Here is a 27,946-nt window from a genome sequence, read left to right on the forward strand (position 1 = left end):
GGGAACTGAGGCCCAGAGAAGTGAAGTGACTACCCACGGTCACACAGCAGACAAGCGGCGGAGTCTACTCATTCTATCGCATTCTCCCACGTGCCCTCTGCACACGGTAGGTAATCCGTCAATCAATCCATCAGTGGTACTTATTGAGCGCTTACGGCGTGCAGAGTACTGAACTAAGCGCTTGGGGGAGTGCAGAACAGAGTTGGTGGAGAGGTTCAGTAAGGTTGATTGATTGAATAACTGAGGTGACTGCACAAAAGCAGCCAGAGGGAATTTTCAACTCTGACTCACCCCACCCCCAGCCCTGTAGCACTTAAACCCATCCCCTCCCTGTCATTTCATTTAATTCATTCATTCAGTCGTATTTATTGAGTGCTTACTGTGTGCAGAGCACTGGACTAAGCGCTTGGGAAGTACAAGTTGGCAACATATAGAGACGGTCCCTACCCAACAGTGGTCTCACAGTCTAGCGCTTACTGTGTTCCAAGCACTGTTCTAAGCACTGGGGGGATACAAGGTAATCAGGGTTGTCCCACATGGGGCTCACAGTCTTAATCCCCATTTTACAGATGAGGGAACTGAGGCCCAGAGAAGTGAAGTGACTTGCCCAAAGTCACACAGCTGACAAGTGGCGGAGTCGGGATTAGAACCCATGACCTCTGGCTCCCAAGCCCGGGCTCTTTGCAGTGAGCCATGCTGCTAAATCAAAATCACACAGCAGGTGAGCAGCAGAGCCGGGATTCGAACCCAGGTCCTCCGACTCCCAGGCCCGGTCTCTTTGAATCCCGCTGCTCCTCTGAATCCCGGAGAACTTTCTAGGGGAGCCAGGGGGCCAACGACCCGGGGAGGGATGGACGTCAAATCCGGGGCTCTGGCTTCTCTTTGCAGTAGGAGGGAGAAACAGTAAGAGCTGTTGGGAAGTGCCCTTTGGAGAAGCCGGCCTCGGTGGCCGTTTATAATAATAATGATAATAATGATGATGGCATTTATTAAGCACTTACTATGTGCAAAGCACTGTTCTAAGCGCTGGGAAGTTTACAAGGTGATCAGGTTGTCCCACGGTGGGGCTCACAGTCCTAATCCCCATTTTACAGATGAGGGAACCGAGGGATGGAGAAATGACGTGACATGCCCAGGGACTCATAGCAGGCCGGGGGCAGAGCTGGCGTGTTAGAACCCAAGTCTCTAATAATAATAATAATAATAATAATAATAATAATAATAATAATAATAATAATAATAATAATAGCATTTATTAAGCGCTTACTATGTGCAAAGCACTGTTCTAAGTGCTGGGAAGGTTACAAGGTGATCAGTTTGTCCCACGGTGGGGCTCACAGTCCTAATCCCCATTTTACAGATGAGGGAACCGAGGGATGGAGAAATGACATGACATGCCCAGGGACTCATAGCAGGCCAGGGGCAGAGCTTTCGTGTTAGAACCCAGGTCTCTAATAATAATAATAATAATAATAATAATAATAATGGCATTTATTAAGCGCTTACTATGTGCAAAGCACTGTTCTAAGCACTGGGGAGGTTACAAAGTGATCAGGTTGTCCCAAGGGGCTGACAGTCTTAATCCCCATTTTACAGATGAGGTAACTGAGGCCCAGAGAAGTGAAGTGACTTGCCCAAAGTCACACAGCTGACAAGTGGCGAAGCCAGGATTTGAACCCCTGCCCTACGACTCCAAAGCCCGGGCTCTTTCCACTGAGCCACGCTGCTTCTCCAATCCTATCTCCCAGGTCTGGAGCTGGAAGGATCTCTCTCTCTCTCTCTCTCTCTCTCTCTCTCTCTCTCTCTCTCTCTCTCTCTCTCTCTTTCTCTCTCTCTCTCTCTCTCTCTCTCTCTCTCTCTCTCTCTCTCTCTCTCCTGTATCCATCAGCTATGGAAAATCTTGGAGGGCTACGGGGCAGTTCTCTATGGTCCCCTAAAACCCCGATGCATCCAGAATTACTCTAGACCGGAAGGAGCGGCCTCACTCCAGCAAGGAGCCCCCAAACTGGAGGTGCTGCCCTTGGACACGCTGAGAGACCAGGATAGAAAACCAGTCTGAAAGAGTAGGGCAGAAATCAGGCTGAGAGAGCAGAGCAGAAACCATGCTGAAAGACCCAGACAGAAACCAGGCTGAGATCAGGATAGAAATCAGGTTGAGAAACCAAGTCAGAAGCCAGGCCAGAAAGCAGGCTGAGAGACTAGTACAGAAACCAGGCTGAGAGACCAGGACAGAAACCTGGTTGAGTGATAAAGGGCAGAAACCAGGCTGAGAGATCAGAGCAGAAACCAGGCTGAGAGACGAGAGCAGAAACCAGGCTGAGAGACGGAAACAAAAACCAGATTGAGAGACCAGGACAGAAACTAGGCTGAGAGATCAGGACAGAAACCAGGCTGAGGGGCCAGGACAGAAAGCAGGCTGAGGGTCCAGAAAAGAAAGCAGGCTGAGGGACCAGAACAGAAACCAGGCTGAGAGATCAAGACAGAAACCAGGTTGAGAGACCAGGACAGAAACCAGGGTGAGAGACAGGTCAGAAACCGGGCTTAAGAGACCAGGTCAGAAAACAGATTCGATCAAATCCTGAAGAATCTGTGGCTCAGGAACTCGATCCCCGCTGGAAAGTCGCCTGGCTCGGTCTCAGAACCACAGGGATATTTAAGATGCCTGACGTTAGCCAAACTGCATGTGGTCCAAAGGTTTTGAAATACCATGATTCTGAGCAGCTAATATTTTATTCTATGAAAACATAATTACAGGATGGGGAAAGACAGGCTGGGCACCAGGACAGCAGAAAAGGACCTGAGGGTCAGAGTCGACCACAAGCCAAATGCTAGTCAGCAACGCAGGGTTGGTTTTTACACAAAGCGTTCGGGCACTGGGCTGCATGAACCGGAGGCTGACGGACGGAGATCTGGAAACCACCCCCCAATCTCCCACACTCATCGGACTAATCACCCCCGTCAAAATAATAAGGATGATGGTATTTAATAAGCAGTTACTAGGAGCCAAGCACTGTGCTAAGCACTGGAGTAGACACAAGATCATCAGAACGGTTACAGTCGCAAATCCGCCAGACCTCAGCCCTCTCTATTTTCAAATTCCCCCTTCAACAAGGGCTAGTTGCCCTTGATGGCAATATGCATATGCAAACTCTAAGTTATGTAGACAGGAGAAACAGCGTTGGCCTAGTGGAAAGAGCCCGGGCCCGGGAGTCGGCGGGCCTGGGTTCTAATCACGGCTCTGTCAATTGCTTGCTGTGCGACCTGGAACAAGTCACTTAACCTCTCGGTGCCTCAATTACCTCATCTGTAAAATAGGGATTAAGACTGTGAGCCCCACGTGGGGCAAACTGATTACCTTGAATCTACCCCAGCGCTTAGAACAGTGCTTGGCACATAGTAAGTGCTTCACAAATACCATTATTATTATTATCCCTGTTGTCCCTCCTCCTTTGACTGTGACCCCCGTGTAGCACCAGAACTATGTGAATGTTTTAATCAGCCTGTATCTACCCCAGCGCTTAACACCTTTTAAGCATTTAATAAATATCATAATAAATACAACAGAGACAGAAGATACATTTCCTGTCCAGAAGGAGCATACGGTCTAATGTGAGATGATTTGGAGAGGTAGATAGGAGAGAGGGAGGGGCTGGGAGTGAGGAAGACTAGATTCGGTTAATCAATTAACGGTACTTATTGAGCGCTTACTGTGTACAGAGCACTGTACTATGTGCTTGAGAGAGTACAATACAACAGAGTCGGTAAGGATGTTCCCTGCCCAAAAGGAGCTTACAGTCTAGAGGGGGAGATAGACATGAAAATATATAAAGCGTCTGGACGTAAAAACTGTGAGAGTGAGGGTGTGTGTATTTCAAGTGCTTAAAGGGCACTGAACCGGATGCCTAGGCATTGCAGAAAGAAGACGGAGTAGGGGAAATGGGGGCTTACTTGGGGAAGGCCTCCTGGAAGAGATGTGATTTTAATAAGACTTTGAGGGTGGAGAGAGCCGTGGTCCGGTGTACGTGAAGGGCGTGGGCGAGGGGTCGGCAGTGAGACAGAGAAGATCAGGGGACGGTGAGTAGTTTGGCCTTAGAGGAGTGAAGTCTGCAGGCTGGGTTGTAGCAGGATATCAGAGAGGTAAGATAGGTCGGGGAGAACCGACAGAGCTTTAAATCAATCAATCAATCAATCAATCAATCAATCAATCATATTTATTGAGCACTTACTATGTGCAGAGCACTGTACTAAGCGCTTGGGAAGTACAAATTGGCAACATATAGAGACAGTCCCTACCCAACATTGGGCTCACAGTCTAAAAGGGGGATCCGACGGCCTGCCGTGTGACCCAGAATACGTCATCTAACCGCTCTGTGCCTCAATTTCCTCAACCGCAAAGTGGGGACAAGTAACTAGGCCCCTCTCTCGCAGGGCTGTCGGGAGGAGAACCCGAAGGAAACACCTTGGAGATGCCCGTCGTTTCTCTGCGAGAGACTCTTTGCTGCTTCTCCTTCCGGTTGTCCGGCCTACACGGGGGAGGAGGGGAACGTCCCGGCTACCAGGGAAACTGAGGTCACACCCTGCTGGCCCCGGAGGCTCTCCGGGGCCCCAGTTACCCTGGAGATCACCCCCCACCCCCCAGTTGGCCTCCGCCACACCGCCCAGGCTCTGTCCCGGGCTCGGCTCCCGCTAATGTTTCCCAGATTTGAACTCGGGAGGCTAGAAGCTGGGCGGGCTCCGCCGAAGGCTCTGGCGATTGGAATTTCCTGGCCGGCCCCCGTGTTAGGTAGCTGGCCCCTCGCTAACACGGATTCGTCGTGTGGCCGGAGCTCAGGGCGGGGGCGGTCGGAGGGGGCAGGGGGTGCTGAGGGGTACTTTCCCCCCCATTCCCAGAAACTTCAGGCACGGACCAGAGCGGGTCATCCCCGTGCTGGGTCACCTAGGTCCAGGAGGGTGATTTCAGGACAGTGCTGTGGCTTCAAAGCAGGCTTGGTTTGGAAAAGGAGATGGAGTGAGAGATGCCTTCTGATTCAACCCATCCGCTCCCAGGGTGACTTCAGTTCCTCTCCGGTTACGTTTTTTTGGCAAAAACAGGACTTTGAACTCCCATTTGGCCTGGGCACGGGCCCGGCGTGCTGGCCAGATGTGTGTGTGTGTGAGGGCTCTGTGCTGTGAAACCATCCAGACCCACTGCGCCATCAGGCCCAATCTTGGAAGTGGGGGGAGGGAGGGGTGGGATGGAGGTAGGGAGAGAAGGAGGAAGAGGAGAAAAAGGATGAGGAGGAGGGGGAGAGGAGGAGAAAAAGAGGAGAATGAGGAGGATGAGAGGGAGGAGAAAAAGAAGAGGAAAAGAGGAGGGGGAGAAGGAGAGAAAGGAAGAGGAGAAGAAGGAGGAGGAGAAAAAGAGGAGGAAGTGGGACAGGAGAAAAAGGAAAAGGGGGAGGCAGAGAGGAAGATAAAGAAGAGGAAGGGAGGAAGGTGAGGAGGAAGAGTACAAGGAGGAGGAGGAACCAGAGCACTTAGCCGGATTTCCAGGGCCCAGGGCTAGTATAACTCTTCTGACTTCTCAGAGAAGCATGTTTGTTGTGGTTGTCACAGAGACAGAATTCCTTTGGACACCCACAGTGCTGTGCTTTGGAGGACTTTTTATTCTAGTGAATTTAGTGCCAATGTTGGAAAGGAATGAGGTCTTGGACCTGGGGGCTGGACTCCACAGATGGCCTCTCCCCTGGTTGAACTGAGTCCACTTGGCCCTCGGCACCTCAGTTTTCCCATCTAATTGTGATATTTGTTAGGCACCTACTGTGTGCCAAGCACTGTACTGAGTGCTGGGGTAGATACAGTATATGCAGATTGGACACAGTCCCTGTCCCACGTGAGGCTCACAGTCTAAGCAGGAGGAAGAATCCCCATTTTATAGATGAGGAAACTGAGGCCCAGAGAAGTTAGGTGACTTATCCCAGGTCACCCAGAAGTTCCCTCATAATAACGATAATAATAATAATGATGGCATTTGTTAAGCACATACTATGTGCGAAGCCCTGTTCTAAGTGCTGGGGGGATACAAGGTGATCAGGTTGTCCCACGTGGGGCTCACAGTCTTAATCCCCATTTTACAGATGAGGGAACTGAGGCTCAGAGAAGTTAAGTGACTTGCCCAAAGTCACACAGCTGACAAGTGGCGGAGCCGGGATTAGAACCCATGACCTCTGACTCCCAAGCCCATGTTCCTTCCATGGAGCCATGCTGTTTTTCCTTGAGGAAAACCTTTAGTCTGTGAGCCCCATTTGGGGCAGATACTGTGACCAACGTGATTATCATCCGTCAAATGGGGATGAAGACTGTGAACCCCATGCGGGACATGGACTGTGTTCAACTTGATTAACCTGTTTCTACCCCAGCGCTTCGTACAGTGCCTGGCACATAGTAAGTGCTTAACAAATACCATAAAAAAAAAACCAACAAAAAACACTATGACTGCAGCGATTCCCAGTTGCCTCTCCAGAGCTTTGAGATGCACAAGAGGGGAGCTCAGGGAGCTTCCAGCTTTTTGGAGCTGACAAATCACTCCCGAGATCTTCACTGAAGCTCCCTGCCTGGGTGGCTGGGGGAGGGGGAGGAGAGGGGAGAAGGAACCAGCTGAGCGGAAGGAAATTCTTCTCCTGGCATGTTTTGGCTGTCAGAGTTGCCACTGCTTGTCTTCTACTGACCCACATTTCTGGAGCGAGCCTCAGAAGGCTGCTTCCGAGGCTTGGGTAAAGGCAGGTTCTAAACTTCCCTCCCTCCTGTATTCCTTCATTCTGGGTCCATCCGATCCCCCCTCCCTTTTTTTTAATGGCATTTGTTAAACACTTACTATGTGCCAGGCACTATACTAAGCACTGGGGTAGATACAAGCTAATCAGGTTGGACACAGTCCATGTCCCCCTTGGGGCTCCCAGTCTTCATCCCCATTTTCCAGATGAGGGAAATGAGGCCCGAAGAAGTGAAGTGACTTGCCCGGGGTCACACAGCAGACAAGGGGCCGAGCCGAGATTAGAACCCAGGTCCTTCTGACTCCCGGGCCCGTGCTCTATCCAGTAGGCCAGACTTCTTCTCCAGTGTCCTTTCCAGCTTCTGATGGTTCAAGGACCCTGAGAGCTTTGGATTGACAATGCTGTGTAAATAAAGCACAGGATTGTCATGATATTAATATAGCCTTGCGGATAAATACAGACAGCTACCAGCCCAACTCTTCCCTGAGGAAAACCTTTAGGCTCTGAGCCCCCTTTGGGGCAGATACTGTGACCAACCTGATTATCAAATGCTTAATTGAGCGCTTGGCACCGAGTAAGTATTCCCCCCCAGCACTTAGAACAGTGCTTGGCACATAGTAAGCACTTAACAAATGCCATTATTATTATTATTATTAAGCACTGGACAAATACCACAATTATTATTACTGTTATTACTATTGCAGTACTAGTATTATTATTGTTAGGGCAGTACCTAGAGGGTTAACTATGTAAAATAGAAGCATTCTTTACTATTTTCCTGGCACATATCTTAAGTAGCCCCCAGATAAAAAGGCAAGGGATTTCCCAGGCCTTTTCCCAGATCTATTTCATATCAATCAATCAGTAGTATTTTTTGAGCACTTACTGCATGCAGAGCACTCTACACAGCGCTTGGGAGAGTACGGTATAACAATATAACCGAGTTGGTAGACACGTTCCCTTCCCACAAAGAGCGTACAGTTTAGAGGGGGAGAAACATACAAATATAAATAAATAAATTGCAGATGTGGACATAAGTGCTATCCTTCACAGTTGCATAATTCCATTCTTCAACCCACACATGCAGTCTTTTTCAGTTTTATGTTTTTTTAAAAGCTAACTGAAAGCAAGTTCTTGGCACTGTCAAATCTGACTTAGTTTCCTCCTCTTTGAGATATTCTGTGTTGGGAGTTTTGCCAGCTTCCATCATCAGGGGCTCTTTTTGACTGGTTGTTAAGGTAAAGAACGGGATGAGGATTAGTGTGGCAATGAGAAATAGTATAGCCTAGTGGTTAGAGGATGGGCCTGGGAGATAGAAGGACCTGGGTTCTAATCCCTGCTCTGTCACTTGTCTGCTGGGTGACTTTGGGCAACTCACTTTACTTCTCTGGGCCTCAGTTCCCTCAACTGGAAAATGAGGATTAAGATGGTGAGCCCCAAGTGGGACATGGACTGTGTCCAACCGGGTTAGCTTATATTTACCCCAGAGCTTAGTACATTGCCTGGCATACTGTAAGTGCTTAATAAGGTCCATAAAAAAGATACATTTCAATAATAGTAAATGTGTTTGTTAAATGCTGTCCATATGCCAAGCACGGTTCCAAGTCCTGCGGTAGATACAGGTTAATTGGATCGGACACAGTTTAAGTAGGAGGGAGAACAGGTATCGAATCCCCATTTACAGATGAGGAAACTGAGGCCCAGAGAAGTTCAGCGACTTGCCCAAAGTCGCACAGCAAACAAATGGGAAGCAGCGTGATTTAGTGGAATGATGACAGGCCCGAGAGTCAGAGGACCTGGATTTTAATCTTGGCTCTGTCGTTACCTGCTGTAACTGGGCAAGTCACTTTGCTTTTTCAATCAATCAATCAATCAGTCAGTCATATCTATTGAGGGCTTACTCTGTGCGGAGCACCACGCTGAGCACTTGGGAGCCCTTCTCCGGACCTCAGTTTCCTCACCTATGAAGTGGAAATTAAATATCTGTTCTCCCGCTACTTAAATTGTGAGTCCTGTGTGGGACAGGGATGGTGTCTGATCTGATTATACCTACCTCAGCACTTTGCATGTAATAAGCAAATACCTGCTAACCGTAATTTGTTTTAATATCTGACCCCTGCTAAATTTTAAGCTCCTTGAGGGCAGGGATCACTCTACTAACTCTTTCGTATTCTCCCTGACTCCCAGTCAAGACTGGAAGCTCTCTGAAGGCAGGTATCACATCTACTATCTCTATTGGACTCTCCCAGGTGCTCAGTCCAGTGCTCTCGGGAAGTCCACCGTAGGAGAATTCTTGTCCAGAATACATGTTTGCAGGACACAGCGTCCAGAGAGCTGAGATTTCGAGGGCAGAATGTTTATCGGTGGAAATCTCTGAGCAATTTGCAAAGAATTTAAGAGAATTACAGTTCAGTTCCCAGCATAACTAAGCTCCCTCCCAGCCCCTGGGTGCGTGTTGAAAGTTGTTAGGAGACCCTTGCCTTGCCAGGATGTTCCTGACACTGAAATCCAGTTTTAAATTGCAGATTCTGTGACTGCCTGACAGGGTCACTGAGGGAGTTTGGTTGGGGGTGCAGGGATGGGGAGGGGGGTGTCTGGAAGGGCAGTAGTCTAAGATCATTATTATTTCTGGGTTGGTTTCTAGGTGTGACCGTGCCTATTGAGGAGGGGGAGGTGTGGGATCTGACACCATTCCCTGATTTTCAGCAGGTATGGGGTCTCAAGCCCCAGGCTGCTAGGGAACTCAAAGTTTTCCAAAGACTTGTGTTAGAGACTTGAACCGTTTTCCCCCAACCCCCCACCCCTTCCACCCCCTACTTGGTCCCGGGACTCCAGGTTTAGTGAAGGCAGCACTGAGGCCTGAAGGGGGAAGTGCCAATGGGAGAAAATCAGCTTCCTGGTTCCTTCTCTGTTCCTTCTGCTTTCTAAGGGTATCTCAGCCATCATCAAGGAAGTGCCAGGGAGGGAGAGAGCGCCTGGGGACAGTCAGACAGGCAGTCACTCATATTTATTGAGCGCTTGCTGTGTGCAGAACACTGTACTAAACGCTCGGGAGAATATAACCATAGAACAGATACATTCCCTGCCCACAACGAGCTTACAGTCTAGAGGGGGGAGACAGACATTAATATAAATAAATAGGAGGGGAGACACAGACTCCTCAGAGAAGGGAGAGGATTCCAATCGTGTATGTGGGCAAAGTGTTTTCCTTATTAATAGCAAGAATAATAATAAAAAATTGTGGTGTTTATTAAGAGCTTACTATGTGCCAGGCACTGTATTAAGCGCTGGGGTAGATACAAGATAATCGGTTGGACACAATCCCTGTCCCACATGGGGCTCACAGTCTTAATTGTAACTGAGGCACAGAGAAGTGACGTGACTTGCCCAAGGTCTCGCAAGCAGTCATATGGCAGAGGTGGGATTAGAACCCGGGCCCTTCTGAATACCCAGGCCATGCTGTATTCACTAGGCCACACGGCTTCAATTATTAGTCAGTGTTTTTATGGGGGGAGTGCCAACCTCAGAGGGAGTATCCCAGCATGCCAGCTGGGGAAGGTGGTTGTGGGAATCCAGAACTCTCCTCATTCCCGTTAGATGTTTCCAAAGCCCCTGGCTTCTCTCAGTGCCCAGAGAAGACACCAAGCATCAAGGTGCAAAACTCGCTAGAGTGCCAGGCTGTGCTTCCCTGCTGTCGGGCATGTTGGGTAATGCCATCTGGCCGGATGATTTCCAGGAATGAAAAGAACTTCCATCCATCCATCCATGGTATTTATTGAGCACTTACTGTGTGTACAGCACTGACTGAAGCGCTTGGGAGAGTACGGTACAACACAGTTGGTAGAAACTGTCCCTGTCCATAAGGAGCTTGCATTTTATTCAATCGTATTTATTGAGCGCTTACTGTGTGCAGAGCACTGGACTAAGCACTTGGGAAGTACAAGTTGGCAACATATAGAGACGGTCAGGTGGAAGGAGAATGTCAGATGTCTTATCTCCAACTGATGACTTCCTATCCCCCACAGGTTCCTGGATTCTTCCTAGGTAGGGCAACTGCCCTCAATCAATCAGTGGTATTTACTGAGCACTGTACTGAGCGCTTGGGAGAGTACAACAGAGCTGGTAGACACGTTCCCTGCCCACAAGGGGCCTACAGTCTAGAAGGGAAGTCAGGCATTAAAATAAATTATGGATATGGACGCATAAGGGCTATGGGGATGAGGGTGGGGTGAATATCATTTTTTTAAATTTAACCGTGTGCTTAAACGGGACAGATCCAAGTGTGTCATGAAGAAGGGAGAGGGAGTAGGGGAAATGAGGTCTCAACTGGGGACGGCCTCTTGGAAGAGATGTGAGTGTAGGAGTATTTTGATGGTGGGGAGAATAGTGCCCTGTCATTTATGAAGGGGGAGGGAGATTTGTGCCTCAGTTCCCTTATCTGTCAAATGGGGGTGAAATACCTGTTCTGCCTTCCCACTTAGACTGTGTGGAAGAGAGACTGTGTCTGAGCTGATTGTTCCTACCCCGGTGCTTACCACAGTGCTTGGTGCATTGAGAGGCAGCATGGTTTAGTGGAAAGATTGTCAGTCACAGGACCTGGATTCTAATCCCAGCTCTGCCACTCATATGCTGCGTGTCCTTGGGCCTGTCACTTACATTCTCCGTGCTTCAGTTCCTGCGTCTGCAAAATGGGGACTCAGTACCCGGCCTCCCTTATACTTAGACTGTAAGTCCCATGCAGGGCCTGATTACTGTCTGTATCTACCCCCAGTGCTTAGTGCAGTGCTTGACACATAGTAAACCCTTAACAAATACCACAGTCATTATTATAGTAAGCACATGACAAATATGGCAATTATTATTGTCCACACAGGAGAGGCCTGGGGTGGGGAGGGGGGCGTTCAGAGCAGAGAGTGAAGCCAGGAGTTCTGCTGGACAAGACAGTTAATAATCATGGTATTTGTTATGCATTTACTCTGTATTTACAGAGAAGCAGCGTGGCTCAGTGGAAAGAGCACGGGCTTGGGAGTCAGAGGTCATGGGTTCTAATCCCAGCTCCCCCACATGTCTGCTGTGTGACCTTGGGCAAGTCACTTAACTTCTCTGAGCCTCAGTTACTTCATCTGTAAAATGGGGATTAAGACTGTGAGCCCCACGTGGGACAACGTGATAACCTGGGACCTTCCCCAGCGCTTAGAACAGTGCTTCACACATAGGAAGCGCTTAACAAATGCCATTGTTATCATTATTATTATTATTACTAGCGCTTGGGTGGATTACAAGAGAATCAGGTTCAATCAGTCACATTTATTGAGCGCTTACTGTGTGCAGAGCACTAAACCTTAAGTGCTTGAGAGAGGACACTGTAACAATAAACACATTCCCTGCCCACAATGAGCTTACAGTCTAGAGGGGAAGGCAGACATTAATATAAATACATAAATTACAGGTATGGACATAAGTGTGTGGGGCTGGGAGGGGGAATAAATAAAGGCATGTCCCAACCTAGGTTCCTGCCTCAGGTTTTGAGCCTGAGGGTCCTAGGCTGAGCAAAGACCTCTAAAACTCAGACCCTCCTCCCCCAGGCCACCTGTGAGACCCCCTGGGGTTGGGTCTGAGGGTCCTGGATCAGGGATGACATGGGATCCGGGGTGGAGAGAGAGCAGGTTAAGCGCTTAGAACAGCGCTCTGCACACAGTAAGTGCTCAATAAATATGATTGAATGAATGAGGTTAGAGCTATCCGTGGAGGGAGAATATAACGGTAGCCCTGGGGGATCGGGGAGGGGTGGGGGGATTGGGTGGCCCCCAGGGTTGGAGAGGAATGGGAGACGGGGAGGAAGCAGATGGATCCCTGCTCTGTCACTTGTCTGCTGTGTGACCTTGGGCAAGCCACTTAACTTCTCTGTGCCTCAGTTCCCTCATCTGGAAAATGGGGAAGAAGACAGTGAGCCCCCCGTGGGACAACCCGATCACCTTGTAACCTCCCCAGTGCTTAGAACAGTGCTTGGCACATAGTAAGCGCTTAATAAATCTCATCATCATTATTATTACTATCTGGAAAATGGGGATTACGACCGTGAGCCCCGCTTGGGGCAACCTGCTGACTTTGTGTCTACCCCCAGCGCTTAGAACAGTGCTTGGCACATAGGGCTTAACAAATACCTCATTATCGTGTGACTTTGGGCAAGTCACTTCACTTCTCTGGGCCTCAGCGACCTCATCTGTAAAATGGGGATTAAGACCGTGAGCCCCAAGTAGGACAACCTGATGAACTTGTATCTACGCCAGTGCTTAGAACAGTGCATAGTAAGCGTTTAATGAATGCCATTATTATTATTATTATTATTATGGAACAGGAGAGAGGGCCAAGGGGTGGGTTTGGAGAGGCGGCTCAGCTCCTGGACGCCCCCCAACACTTTTCCCTCCCCTCCCCCCCAAGGGGCTCGGTGGGTGGGGTCGAGGATGTTTGGACAAGGAGACCCTTTGAAGCTTTTTGTGCCGTCCCTCTCCCCCCACTGGACCTGGTTCCCCTCCCATCCATAAAGCCATCAGAGTCTGGTGCCAGCGCTATCTCTTCCCCATCTCCAGCGGTTGCAGGGCGGGCCTTCTCGGGCGGGGGGGGGGGGGGGGGATTTATTGGGGCGGGGGAGTTGTTGGTCTGGCCACTTCCGAGGGGGCCCCTCTGCATGACAAAGATGAAGGGGGCTGGGCCCTTTGATCTGTCCCTCCGTCCCTCTTGCCGGCCCGGGGCTCGCAGGACCCCCGACACCTGCCTGGAGGCGCCCCCCACCCCCCAAGCCCAGACCCTCGGGAGGAACCCCCCAGCCCCGGGGGGAAGGGGACAAGGGGGGAAAAAGGGGAAGGGGCTGCCTGGGCCTCCACTCCGGCCACTCCTCCATCCCCAGGGCCCCCTTACCCCCCAAAGCTGGCCGGGCCTACCTCGAAGACCCCCACTAAACCTGCCTGCCCACCCGGGAGGTTAGGCCAAAGGGCATGTAGGAGGGGAGTGGACAGCAGCCGGGGGACCCCAGGGCAGAGCGGTAGTGGGCCGAGAGTGGAGAATGGACGTGGGATGAGAGGGGAGAATGGACGTGGGAGGTGTACAGAGAGGGACACCGGGTTGGGAGTGGAGAATGGACGTGGGAGGTGAATGGAGAGAGACAGTGGGTTGGGAGTGGAGAATGGACATGGGGTGGGAGGTGAATGGAGAGGGACAGTGGGATGGGAGCGGAGAGTGGACGTGGGAGGTGAACAGAGAAGGACAGTGGGATGGAAGGGCAGAATGGATGTTGAAGGTGAATAGAGAGGGACAGTGGGCCGGGAGCAGAGAATGGACATGGGGTGGGAGATGAGTGGGGACAGTGGGATGGGAGCAGAGACTGGACGTGGGAGCTGAATGGAGAAGGACAGTGGGATGGAAGGGGAGAATGGATGTGGAAGGTGAATAGAGAGGGACAGTGGGCCGGGAGTGGAGAGTGGACGAGAGTGGTAAACGGAGAAAGACAGTAGAATGAACGTGGGAGGGAAGGGGAGGATGGACGTGGGAGGTGAACAGAGAGCGACAGTGGTTGGGAGTGAAGAATGGACGTGGGTACCTGAGTGGAGAGCGACAGCGGGGTGGGAGCGGCCCAAGGGAGGGGAGGGGACGGTAAAGGTGGGCCTGATGGCCGGGGTTGGCCTGGAGCCGGGTGGGCTGGGCCTGGGGCTGGTCCTGGGCTTGGGGCTGGGGAGGGGGGACAGAGCCGGGGGGCTGCTTCTCCCCGACCCCCCCCCCCCCCCGCCCCTCCTCCTTGCCCCGGGGCCCTCCGGACTAGCCAAATTGCCGGTCGCCCATTGGACTGACCCTCACCTCCCTCCTCCCCCTGTCCCGCCGCCCAGGGAGCCCCTCCGTGGGGGTCGCCGGCCCCGGGACTCTGCTCTGCCAAGCCCACCATGCCCGGGATGCTGCTGCTGCTGCTGCTGACCACCGCCCTGCTCTCCAGCTGTGTCCAGCTCCTGGCCGGAGCCCACTCCTGGTGGTGAGAGACACCCCCCTGTAGCTGCTTCCCACGGGACCCCCTCGGATGGGTCTGGCTCTGGGGGTCTCTGTGCGTGTGTGCATGTGCATGTGTCTGTGTGAGCCTGTGTGTCTCTCTCTGGGTGTGGGTTTGTGGGACTGTGTGTGTGCCTTTAGTGTGGGCTGTCTGTAGGTTTCTGGGTGTGGGTTTGTGTGTCTGTGTGTAAGGGGGATCCTGGAGCTAAAGGATTCCAGGGAATGAGAGGATGCGACCCTCTCCCTCCCTCCAACCCCCACAAGTTCCCCTTCCCGCCTCCCAACTGGAGTAGGGAGTGATGGGGTCCAGCCCTACTGGGGGGACCCTGGTTTCTGCAGACCTTTCCCCTTTCCTTTCCCCCTCGTCCCCCTCTCCATCCCCCCATCTTACCTCCTTCCCTTCCCCACAGCACCTGTATATATGTATATATGTTTGTACATATTTATTACTCTATTTATTTATTTATTTATTTATTTTACTTGTACATATCTATCCTATTTATTTTATTTTGTTAGTATGTTTGCTTTTGTTCTGTCTCCCCCTTTTAGACTGTGAGCCCACTGTTGGGTAGGGACTGTCTCTATATGTTGCCAATTTGTACTTCCCAAGCGCTTAGTACAGTGCTCTGCACATAGTAAGCGCTCAATAAATACGATTGATGATGATGATGATGACCCCCCTGCCTCCCAAGGCCAGATGCTCTCCGACCCTACGCCAGCCCCAATTCCCACCTCACATGGAGCAAGCGGGGCGGTGGGGAGGCTGGGTGAGCTGAGGCCATGGGAAATCAGGGAAGGAGGCAGGGCACATCCTCCAGTTTCCCTCTCCCCCATGCTGGGCTCCCTCCAGGTCTCTGGCGATGAACCCCGTACAACGCCCCGAGCTGTTCATCATCGGTGCCCAGCCCGTGTGCAGCCAGCTCCCGGGGCTCTCCCCCGGCCAGAGGAAACTGTGCCAACTGTACCAGGAGCACATGGCCTACATCGGCGAGGGGGCCAAGATGGGCATCAAGGAATGCCAGTATCAGTTCCGGCAGCGGCGGTGGAACTGCAGCACTGTAGACAACGCCTCCGTCTTTGGGAGGGTCATGCAGATCGGTAAGTGGTGAGGGGGCCTGACCCTGGGGGCCACCGGACGAGCCAGTGGGGAGAAACTGACAGCTGGGGTTCTACTTTGTATCCTCATCTCTGGGACAAGGATTGTGTCTGCCAGCTTTATTGTTATTACGACTACTACTACTAATAATGATCATTGTATTTGTTAAGCACTTTCTATGTGCCAAGGACTGTTCTAAGCGCTGGGGTAGATACAAGTTTGTCAGGTTGTCCCACTTGGGGCTCACAGTCTTAATCCCCATTTTCCAGATGAGGTAACTGAGGCACAGAGAAGTGAAGTGACTTGCACAAAGTCACACAGCCGACAAGTGGCAGAGATGGCATTAGAACCCACGACCTCCGATTCCCAAGCCTGGGCTCTTTCCATTCTTTCATTCATTCAAACGTATTTATGAGCACTTACTGTGTGCAGAGAACTGTACTAAGCGCTTGGAAAGTACAAGTCGGCAACAAATAGAGACAGTCCCTACCCAACAACGGGCTCACAGTCTAGAAGGGAGAGAAAGACAACAAAACAAAACAAGTAGACAGGTGTCAAAACCATCAGAATAAATAGAATTATAGCTATGTGCACATCATTAATAAAATAGAGTAGTAAATATGTACAAGTAAAATAAAGTAATAAATCATCAATCGTATTTATTGAGCGCTTACTATGTGCAGAGCACTGTACTAAGTGCTTGGGAAGTACAAATTGGCAACATATAGAGACAGGCCCTACCCAACATTGGGCTCACAGTCTAAAAGGGGGAGACAGAGAACAAAACCAAACATACTAGCAAAATAAAATAAATAGAATAGATATGTAAATAAATATGTACAAATATATACAAGCGCTGCTTCCGTGGCTTACCTAAGTGCTCTGTCCAGAGCTCTGCACATACTAGACTGGAAGACAGTCAATCATATTTATTGAGCGCTTACTATGTATAGAGCACTGTACTAAGCACTGGGGAGAGGACAATACACTAATAAACAGACACATTCCCTGTCAGCTTCTTGAGGACAAGGGATCATGTCTACTTACTCAGTTGTCCTCCTCCAAGAGCTCAGTCTCCTGCTCTGCGCACAGTAAAATGAAAACTTATTGAGGAGAGGGATTGTGTCTGCTTAGTTTCAATAGTAAGTGCTCAATAGTAATAATAATAATCATGCTTTCTGTTAAGCGCTTACTATGTGCCAGGCATTGTACTAAGGCGCTGGGGTGGATACGAGCAAATCGGGTTGGACACAATCCCTGTCCCACGTGGGGATCACAGTCTTAATCCCCTTTTTACAGAGGAAGGAACTGAGGCCCAGAGAAGTAACCTGCCCAGGCCACGGAGCAGACAAGTGACACAGCTGGGATTAGAACCCAGGTCTGTAATAATAATAATAATGGCATTTATTAAGTGCTTACTATGTGCAAAGCACTATTCTAAGCACTGGGGAGGTTACAAGGTGATCAGGTTGTCCCATGGGGGCTCACAGTCTTAATCCCCATTTTACAGGTGAGGTAACTGAGGTAACAGCCTAAAGTCACACAGCTGACAATTGGTAGAGCCGGGATTTGAACCCATGACCTCTGACTCCAAAGCCCGGGCTCTTTTCCACTGAGCCATGCAGCTTCTCAGAGACTCAGACCGGGCTCTATTCACTAGGCCATTAATCATATTTATTGAGTGCTTACTGTATACAGAGTACTATAATAATAATAATGGTATTTGTTAAGCACTTACTATGTGTCAAGCACTCTTCTAAATGCAGGGGAAGGAACAAGATAATCAGGTCATCATCATCATCATCATCAATCGTATTTATTGAGCGCTTACTATGTGCAGAGCACTGTACTAAGCGCTTGGGAAGTACAAATTGGCAACATATAGAGACAGTCCCTACCCAACAGTGGGCTCACAGTCTAAATGGGGGAGACAGAGAACAAAACCAAACATACTAACAAAATAAAATAAATAGAATAGATATGTACAAGTAAAATAAATAAATAAATAAATAGAGTAATAAATACGTACAAACATATATACATATATACAGGTGCTGTGGGGTCAGACAGTCCCTGTCCCACATGGGGCTCACAATCTAAGTAGGGGGATGAACTGGCGTGGAATCCCCCATTTTCCAGGAGAGGTAACTGAGGCACAGAGTAGTTAAGTGACTTGCCCAAGGTCACACGCTTCGGAGAGTACAGTGTAAAAGAGATTGACGGAGTGATTGCGGGATGCAGTTTGGCTGGAGCTCACCTGCCCCATTCCCCTCCCCTTCAGCCCCCAACAAAGCACCCACATATACACACACATTTTCTGCTGGCAGGTAGGCCGAAAGGCTTGAGGGGAGAGTCAGGCTGGGAAGACCCTCTTATCCAATCAATCAATCAATCGTATTTATTGAGCGCTTACTATGTGCAGAGCACTGTACTAAGCGCTTGGGAAGTACAAACTGGCAACATATAGAGACAGTCCCTACCCAACAGTGGGCTCACAGTCTAAAAGGGGGAGACCAACCTCCTCCCCCATCCTCTCCAGACGCCAGCGCTGACCCCTCCCGCCCCTGGTTAGGGATGCTTTGACGAGGCCCTTGGCTGGAGGTGTGACTCAGAAACTGATTGTCCCGGGTCCTTTTGAAATGCAGCGGTCTCTCCCTGGCAAGAAACCGAGAAATCCGGCCTCATTCTGATGTGTGCAGCCCTCAGGACCATAAAGGGGAGGGGGAAGTGTTAAAGGGACTGCCCCCATCTTCCCCCCACTCCCCTCCACCCATCCCCCCAGGACTGTTAGCATCAACATAACCAGGGGCCACCCAGACTACAGGGGAATTTGGGGACTGTTAGTCGGGGAGGAGGGGCTAGTGGGGGTTGTTGACGGCTCATCTGTAAAACGGGGACTAAGTCTCTGAACCCCATGTGGGACATGGACGGTGTCCACGAGTTAGCACAAAGTAAGCGCTTAGCAAATACCACGATGATTATTATTATCCCAAAAGAGTGGATTTGGGAGCCGGTGACTTTCCTATTTGTAGAGATTTTGGGGGATCCTTTGTCATTCCTTACTCCCTCTAATCCCTCCCACCCTTCTACATTTATCCTTTGAGGCTTTCCCCTCTGTCCCCCCCGGCCTTGAGGGGCCTTGAGGTGTCTGTCCGTGGGGAGAGGGGAAGGTCAGGGGGAGTCCATTCCTTGAAGAGAAGAATTGGACCCTGGGAAGAACAGAGCAAACTCCTCTATCCCCGTTCTTCAGAGAGGAAGAGATATCACCCCCAAAATCCAAGGCCAGGAAGATTAGAGTGATCCCCTTGACCAACACTGGGAACGGTCTCCCCCTCTAAGCGGTGTGATCTTGGACAAGTCATTTCACTTCCCTGGACCTCGGTTTCCTCATCTGTAAAATGGAGATTAAATTTCTGTTCTCCCTCCTAGTTAGCGAGCCCCCTGTGAGGCAGGGACCGCGTCCAACTTAATTAACCTGTATCCATCCCAGTGCTTAGAACAGTGCTTTCCACATAGTAAGGTTTAACAAATACTGTTATTAAATGACAAGCAGCAGCGTGGCATAGTGGGACTGGGAGTCAGAGGATCTGGGTTCTTCTCCCAGCTCAGCCACCTCCCCGCTGGTTGACCATGGGCAAGTCACTTCACGTCTCTGTACCTCAGTTTCCTCATCTGTAAAACGGAGATTCAAAAACTCGTTCTCCCTCTTGTGTAGACTGGGAGTCCTAGGTGGGGCGGGGACTGCATCTGGCCTGATGATTAAGTAGTAGAAATAATAATAATAATAATAATAATAATAATGTTTGTTAAGTGCTTACTATGTACCAGATATTGTACTAAGTGCTGGGATAGATAGAAGATAATCAGGTTGGTCAGAGTTCCTGTCTCCCGTGGGGCTGACACTCAGTCCCCATTTTAAAGATGAGGAAACTGAGGCCCAGAGGAGTGGAGTTACTTGCCCAAGATCATACAGCAGATAAGGGACAGAGCCGGGATTAGAACCCAGGTTCTTCTGACGTGCTCTAACCACTAGGCTATGCTGCTTCTTTCCAGTAGGCTAGCTTCGCCCTAGGATGCTGTGGCAGGAAGCCACCAGGGAGCTGTGGGACCCCTCCCCATCATCCCTCCCCACATCCCTCTCCATCCCCTCCCCTCCCAGCTGGCTAGGAGACTCTGTCTTTTCCTTGGACTCTCCCATCCTCATCCTGACCAGAGTGTGGCCTCAGCGTGGCTTGGCCGAGTTTGTGGAAAATAACTAGAGGCCCTGATTTTTCATCCCCTCCTTAATCAAGTGGGAGGTCATTCTCTCTCTTTCCCTCTCCACTGAATCTTTGCTGCCCTCAAAGTCTCTTCCAGGGACAGATTTTAGAACCTTGAATGTGTGAGAGAAAACAGCGGGGCCTAGTGGAAAGAGCCCAGGCCAGTCAGAGGACCTGGGTTCTAATCCCGGCTCCGCCACTGGCCTGCTGTTTGACCTCATGTGAATCACTTAACCCCTCTGTGCCTCAGTTTCCTCATCTGTAAAATGAGTATTCAAAACTTTTTGTCCCTCCTACTTAGACTAGGAGCACTATGAGGGAGGGTGATTGTGTCCTACCTGACTTTCTTGATTTGATCTTAGTGCTGGCGAGGGAACCACTGGTAGATGCAGTAAGGAATTGCTTTGAGCATCTGGTGGGGAGAGACCAGGCTGCTGTCGCTCTCACTCATGCTCTCAGTCAGTCAAAGGTATTTATTGAGGACGAACTGTGTGCACAGCACTGTACTAGGCGCTTGGGAGAGGGCAACAGAACAATATAACAGACACATTCCCTGCCCACACAACGAGCTTACAGTCTAGAGGGAGAGACAGACATTAATAGAAATAAATAAATGACAGATATGGACAGAACTGTCCACATCCCTGCTCCGCCAATTGTCAGCTGTGTGACTTTGGGCAAGTCACTTAACTTCTCTGTGCCTCGGTTACCTCATCTGTAAAATGGGGATTAAGAGTGTGAGCCCCCCGTGGGACAACCTGATCACCTTGTAACCTCCCCAGTGCTTAGAACAGTGCTTTGCACATAGTAAGTGCTTAATAAATGCCATCATTAACTGTTGTGGGGCTGGGCGTGGGGGTTGAATAAAGGGAGCACGTCAGGGTGATGCAGAAGGGCGTGGGAGAGGAGGAAAGGGGGGCTTAGTCAGGGAAGGCCTCTTGGAGGAGATGTGACTTTAATAAGACTTTGAAGGCGAGAGTCATTGTCTGTTGGCTGTGAGGAGGGAGAGCATTCCAGGCCAGAGGCAGTGCTCGGGCGAGAGGTCGGCAGCGAGCTAGATGAGATCGAGGTATAGTGAGAAGATTGGCATTAGAGGAGTCGAGTGTATGGGCTGGGTTGCTCAAGCGCTTAGTCCAGTGCTGTGCACACAGCGCTCAATAAATATGATTGAATGAATGAATGAATGAATGAGTAGAAGAGTGGGGAAACGTGGCCAGAATGTTTTAGTAGAAAAAAGATCCGGGCAGCAGAGTGAAGTTAGAGAAGCAGCGTGGCTCAGTGGAAAGAGCCCGGGCTTTGGAGTCAGAGGTCATGGGTCCAAATCTCCGCTCCGCCAATTGTCAGCTGTGTGACTCTGGGCAAGTCACTTGACTTCTCTGGGCCTCTGTTACCTCATCTGTAAACTGGGGATTGACTGTGAGCCCCATGTGGGACAACCGGATCACCTTGTAACCTCCTCAGCACTTAGAACAGTGCTTTGTACATAGTAAGCGCTTAACAAATGCCATTATTATTATTATAAGTATGGACTGGAGCGGAGAGAGACAGGAGGCAGAGAGATCAGACCGCTGCCGTTCTTACTAACGCTCTCCACCACTCAGTCGGTCGTCTTGATCGAGCTTTTACCGTGTGCGGAGCCCTGTGCTAAGCGCTTGGGAGAGTCCAACAGGACAATAGTACAGGCGTATTTCCTGTCCACAACAAACTGACAGCTCTGGTTCTTCCCGCCAGGCAGCCGCGAGACGGCATTCACCTACGCCGTGAGCGCGGCCGGGGTGGTGAACGCCATCAGCCGGGCCTGCCGAGAGGGTGAGCTGTCCACCTGTGGGTGCAGCCGGACGGCCCGCCCCAAGGACCTGCCCCGTGACTGGCTGTGGGGCGGCTGCGGGGACAACGTGGACTACGGCTACCGCTTCGCCAAGGAGTTCGTGGACGCCCGGGAGCGGGAGAAGAATTTCGCCAAGGGGTCGGAGGAGCAGGGCCGGGTTCTCATGAACCTGCAGAACAATGAGGCCGGACGCAGGGTAAGATGGCCACCCCCGTCCTTCCCCCCACTCCTCTGCTCCTACCAGACCCCTGGGACCACCAAGTCCTGCAGATCGGACACGTTTTTTGTGTCTGTTTTTAATGGTATTAGTCATTCATTCAGTCACGAGAAGCAGCGTCGCTCAGTGGAAAGAGCACCGGCTTTGGAGTCAGAGGTCATGGGTTCTAATCCCGGCTCTGCCGCTTGTCAGCTGTGTGACTTTGAGCAAGTCACTTAACTTCTCTGGGCCTCAGTCACCTCATCTGTAAAAATGGGGATTAAGACCGTGAGCCCCACGTGGGACGACCTGATCACCTTGTATCCACCCCAGTGCTTAGAACATTGCTCGCACATAGTAAGCGCTTAACAAATGCCATTATTATCATTATTATTATTATTATTCAGTCGGTTGTATTTATTGAAGGCTTACTGTGTGCTGAACACTGTACTAACCTCTTGGGAGAGTACGATAAAACAATAAATAGACACATTCCCTGCCCACAATGAGCTCCCAGTCTAGAGTCAATCATATTTATTGAGGGCTTATGGTGTGCAGAGCACTGTACTAAGCGCTTGGGAGAGCACGGTAGAACAGTAAACACACATTCCGTGCCCACAGTGAGCTTGCAGTCTAGAGGGGGAGACAGACATTAATAGAAATAAATAAATTACAGATCTGGACATAAGTGCTGTGGGGCTGGGATGGGGGATGAATAAAGGGAACAAGTCAAGGTGACGCAGAACAGAGTGGGAGAAGTATTAGTTAAGCGCTGACTATATGCCGGGCACCGTACTAAGAGATACAAGGTAATCAAGTTGCACACAGTCACTGTCCCACATGGGGCTCACAGTCTTCATCCCCATTTTGCAGATGAGGGCCGGAAAAGTGAAGTAACTTACCCAAGGTATCCCAGCTGGCAAGTGGCACAGCCGGGATTAGAACCCAGGTCCTTCTAACTGCCAGGTCTGTGCTTTAGCCATTAAGCGACGCTACTTCTCATTGCTTGCCCCTCTCCCCAACTTTCCCACCCATCGGACTCACCTCCCTCACCCTGCTCTCCCCCTCTCCTCTGGGATGCTCAGAAAGACAGAGAGTCAGAGAAAGAGCGACTCATCGGAGACAGCCAGGAGGGAGGGTGGTGAATGCCTACCCTCTCTGCGTCTGGATGGGGCAGAAGAATGATGATGATGTAGATGAGGCAGAAGAATGATGATGTTGATGGTATTAAGCGCTTACTATGTGCCAAGCACTGTTCTAAGCGCCGGGGTAGATATAAGATGATCACGTTGTCCCGCATGGGGCTCACAGTCTTCATCCCCATTTTACAGATGAGGTCATTGAGGCACAGAGAAGTGAAGTGACTTTCCCAAGGTCACACGGCGGACAAGTGGCAGAGCCGGGATTAGAATTGGAACTTAATCTGGGACTTTCCTCGGGTGGAGTTTAATCATGGCAGTCCGTACCGCTCGAAGTAGCGTGGCCTAGTGGATAGAGCCCAGGCCTGGGAGTTAGAAGAACCTGGGTTCTAATAATAGTAATAATAATGGCATTTATTAAGCACTTACTATGTGCAAAGCACTGTTCTAAGCGCTGAAGCACTGTTCTAAGCGCTGAAGCACTGTTCTAAGCACTGAAGCACTGTTCCCCAGCTCTGTCACTTGTCTGCCGCGGGAGCTTGGGCAAGTCTCTCACTTCTCTGGGCCTCAATTCCCTCATCTGGAAAATGGAAATTAAGACTGGGAGCCCCATGTGGTATCTTGATTAGCTGGTATCTACCCCATTGCTTAATACAGTGCCTGGCACATAGTAAGTGCTTAACCAATACCATTTTTTTTTTTAAAAAAAGGCAATTTCTCAGCTGGGAGTGATCCCACTACAGTGATCAAGCACTTAGTACAGTGCTCTGCACACAGTAGGTGCTCAATAAATACCATTGAAGATGGTTGGGGAAGTACCTGAGGCAAACCAAATCACCAAATCAAGTCTCAAATGGAGATTCACCCTCCCAAATTCATTTTGGGAAAGCAGCGTGGCCTAATGAGAAGAGTCTGGGCCTGGGCATCCAAGGACCTGGATTCTGATCCCAGCTTTATCCCTTGCCTGCTGGGTGACCTTGGTCAATTCCCTTCCCTTCTCTGGGCCCCAGTTTTATCATCTGTAAAATGGTCTTCCGCTTCCTTGGACTGTGGTGTCCACGGGGAATTGGTGTGAGGCCCCGAGTGGGACAGGGACTGTGTCTGCTCAGATCGGATTGTGACTGCCCCAGTGCTTGGCACATGGTAACGCTCAAAAAATACTATTATTATTAATAATATCATCATCATTATTATTGTAGGGTCTTTGCCCTGGAAAGCCATAGGTGGGTTTTCTTTCTGCCTCCACTCCCTGTTGCAGCCAGACCTAGAAGGCTCTTTCCCAAGGCCCCCAACTCTCTCCTTCCTCTTGTCTGGACATGGCTAAGGCTGGGGAGGGGTGTGGGGAGGAATTGGCGGGGGAAGGGGAAATCTTTCCACCTAGGCTTGTCCTCCGGCCCCCCTTCCCTTTATTGCCCTAATTGTTTATTTGTTTGCAGGGCGTTGTTATCTCAGCAGGCCCTTCCCCTCAGTCCCCTGGCTCCCCTCCCACCCCCTCTCCCCTTATCTCTCCCTCCTTACCCCCCCCCCCCCCCCCAACTACTTCCCCCTCTGCCCCCATAAGAGAGGATGGGGGATTTTCCAGCCTGATTCTGACTTCAGGATCAGGTTATATAGCATGAGACTTCCGAAGTCCCCAAGGGTCAGCAAGATAATAATAATCATAATAATAATGGTATTTAAGTGCTTTCTAAGCACTGAGGTAGTGCTTAGAACAGTGCTTGGCCCCCAGTAAGCGCTTAATAAATACCATTATTATTATTATTACAAGATAATCAGGTTGGACACAGTCCCTGTCCCATTAAGGGGCTCACAGTCTAGGGAGTAGGATTTAATCTTCAGGCCTCTCAGGTCCTTGACTTTTCTTGTAAACCCCATCAACCCTCACCCCAGAGCTTGGAGAGAAAGTCTCAAGGACCCCCTTCCTGCCCCCCTGCCTTCGTTGGGAACATTTGGGAAAGGCGCTTTGCCTTGGAACCACGGTTAGAAGATGGAAATCGGATCCGGGTGTCTCCCTCCCAGAAGTGTCCGGGGGACCTGAAGGCCGGAAGATTTTTCCAATGAGAGGAGTTGGGTTCCCATAACCCACTGGCGCTTAATTGTTTTGGCGGAAACCAGGGAGAGCTGTGGGGGCTCCCAAATGCCCAAGCAATTGACCTTTGCCCCTCTCTCCTCCAGGAGAAGCCCATCCTCTCTGGTCACTCTGGAATCTCCCTTAACTGAATTTTGTCTCCCATCTTGCAACCCCCCTGTCTCCTCGAGGACATCTCCAAACCAAGCCTCCTTTCCTGGTGTTTACTCTCCTAAGGAGATGCTTATCCGCTTCCCTCCCTGGATCACTTTAGAGTCCAGGTCCGCAGCCTTTTGAGCCCTTTAATGCCTTCTTAGGGGCCACTAAGGGAAGACCATTTCAACTCAGAGAGGAATGCAGGGCTAGAGGCCTAGACAAAATGGATTTGTCCAGAACCGCAATTAGCGGGCCAGGGTGGAAAGTGTCAATTCCTTTATGTCTTGTGCCTGGAGCTCATGGGGAGATCTGGGGTTGGGGGTGGGGGGAGTCGAGACATTTTGGCTTCTGAAAGACTTTATATCCTCCCTGAAAAACAGCAGCTGTAGTCGTGACGACATTTATTGAACCCTCCCTGGCTGCAGGGCAGTGTACTCTAGTGTCTGAGGGAGTGCGGTAGAATAAGCAGACCTGATCCTTGTCCTCAAGCAGTTCACAGTCTCCTCAAGGAGTTCACAGTCTAGCTAGGGTGGGTGGGCCAGAGGGTGAGAAAGCCACAAAAACAAATTACAGGTAGAGCATGAAGGAATTTTTCTTTTAAACGGCATTTGTTAAGCACTTACAATGTGTCAGGCACCGACTATATACAAGTTAATCAGGCCGAATACACTCCCCATCCCACGTGGGACGCACAGTCTAAGTACGAGGGAGAACAGGTATTGAATTCCCATTTTGCAGTCAAGGAAACTGACGTGTTGAGGAGTAAAGTCACTTGTCCAAGGTCACATAGCATAAAGGAATGAATGTATATCTCTGTGGGCCTGAGGACTTCAGTGCTCAGGTAGGGGATTAGAAGCGGATCCAAAAAGGCCTTCTCTTAATAACATTAATTGTGGTGTTTATTAAGCCCTTACTCTATGCCAGGCGCTGGGGTATATATAATGCAGTCAGATTGGCCACAGTCCCTGTCCCATATGGGGCTCACAGTCTACAGGGGAAAGGAAAACCGGTATTTCACCCCCATTTTACAGATGAGGAAACCGAGGTCCAGAAAAACAAAGCATCTTGCCCAACGTCACACAGCAGGCAAGTGACGAAGCCGGGATTAGAACCCAGGTCTCTTGACTCCTGGCCTGTGCTCAACGGTGCTTGGCACATAGTAAGCGCTTAACAGATACCATCATTATTATTCCACTAGGCCACGCTGCTTCTCCTGGAGGAGGGGTGAACTCTGAGGGGCTTAGCTTTTGGGGTGACTACCTTTGGGGTCCCCAAAAGAGCCGGACACCCATCCTCCTAAGGGAGAGTTGGACGCTCCTGATAGCCTTCCCAACTGGAGGGAGTGGTCCCTGGAAGAAGAGGAATTCAGACAGGAAACTCTTTGTTGACCAGTCCCCCCCTCTCCTTCATCCAACTGCTTCTCTTTGCCCTCTGGAGCAGATAGGGACTCTCCCCGCCTTCAAAGCCTTATTGAAGTCCCATCTCCTCCAAGAGGCCTTCCCCGACGAAGCCCCCCTTTCCTCTTCTCCCACTCCCTTCTGCGTCGCCCTGACTCGCTCCCATCATTCATCTCCCCCACCCAGCTCCACAGCGCTCGTGTCCCTCTCTGTGATTTATTTATTTCTATTCAAGTTCATCTCCCCCTCTAGCCGGGCAGGGCAGGGAACGCATCTGTTATATTTTAGACTTTTTATTTCCCCCTTTTAGACTGTGAGCCCACTGCGGGGTAGGGACTGTCTCTATATGTTGCCAACTTGTACTTCCCAGTACTAGTACAGTGCTCTGCACACAGTAAGCGCTCAATAAATACGATTGATTGATTGATTGATATTGTTCCCTTGGATTCGCCCGGCGCCCCGCACCCGGTGAGCGCTGACTAAATGCGATTTTGCCCTCTCGCGCAGGCCGTGTACAAGATGGCAGACGTGGCCTGCAAGTGCCACGGCGTCTCGGGCTCCTGCAGCCTGAAGACCTGCTGGTTGCAGCTGGCCGAGTTCCGCAAGGTCGGGGACCAGCTGAAGGAGAAATACGACAGCGCGGCCGCCATGCGCATCTCCCGCCGGGGCCGGCTGGAGCTGGTCAACAGCCGCTTCAACCCGCCCACCCCCGAAGACCTGGTCTACGTGGAGCCCAGCCCCGATTACTGCCGCCGCAACGAAACCACCGGCTCGCTGGGCACCCAGGGCCGGCTGTGCAACAAGACGTCCGACGGCATGGACGGCTGCGAGCTCATGTGCTGCGGCCGGGGATACGACCAGTTCAAGAGCGTCCAGGTGGAACGCTGCCACTGCAAATTCCACTGGTGCTGCTTCGTCAAGTGCAAAAAGTGCACAGAGATCATCGATCAGTACGTCTGTAAATAACCCTCCCTCTTCCCCCCCCCCCCCGCCACCCTGGGTGCCCCCTTTCCCGCCTCCT

General features: G+C 50.6%; 1 protein-coding gene across 1 annotated transcript; it reads left to right on the forward strand.

Annotated features, from left to right (window-relative positions):
* WNT5B (Wnt family member 5B) lies at positions 1 to 27,946 on the forward strand. Its single transcript, XM_038767958.1, has 5 exons — positions 1 to 106; positions 14,633 to 14,772; positions 15,637 to 15,884; positions 21,873 to 22,165; positions 27,433 to 27,946. Exons 2-5 carry the CDS (start codon positions 14,687 to 14,689, stop codon positions 27,889 to 27,891), a joined length of 1,086 nt encoding a protein of 361 aa, XP_038623886.1. The 5' UTR covers positions 1 to 106; positions 14,633 to 14,686; the 3' UTR covers positions 27,892 to 27,946.

This window comes from Tachyglossus aculeatus, chromosome 27, assembly GCF_015852505.1.
Source record: "Tachyglossus aculeatus isolate mTacAcu1 chromosome 27, mTacAcu1.pri, whole genome shotgun sequence".
Lineage (NCBI taxonomy): Eukaryota > Metazoa > Chordata > Mammalia > Monotremata > Tachyglossidae > Tachyglossus > Tachyglossus aculeatus.

Bases quoted from the DNA above. Each gene is read 5' to 3' on its own strand.
- WNT5B (XM_038767958.1), top strand. From the start codon at position 14,687: ATGCCCGGGATGCTGCTGCTGCTGCTGCTGACCACCGCCCTGCTCTCC. The intron at 15,885-21,872 runs GTAAGTGGTGAG...TCTTCCCGCCAG, and splicing joins TGGGAGGGTCATGCAGATCG to GCAGCCGCGAGACGGCATTC. The intron at 22,166-27,432 runs GTAAGATGGCCA...CCTCTCGCGCAG, and splicing joins ACAATGAGGCCGGACGCAGG to GCCGTGTACAAGATGGCAGA.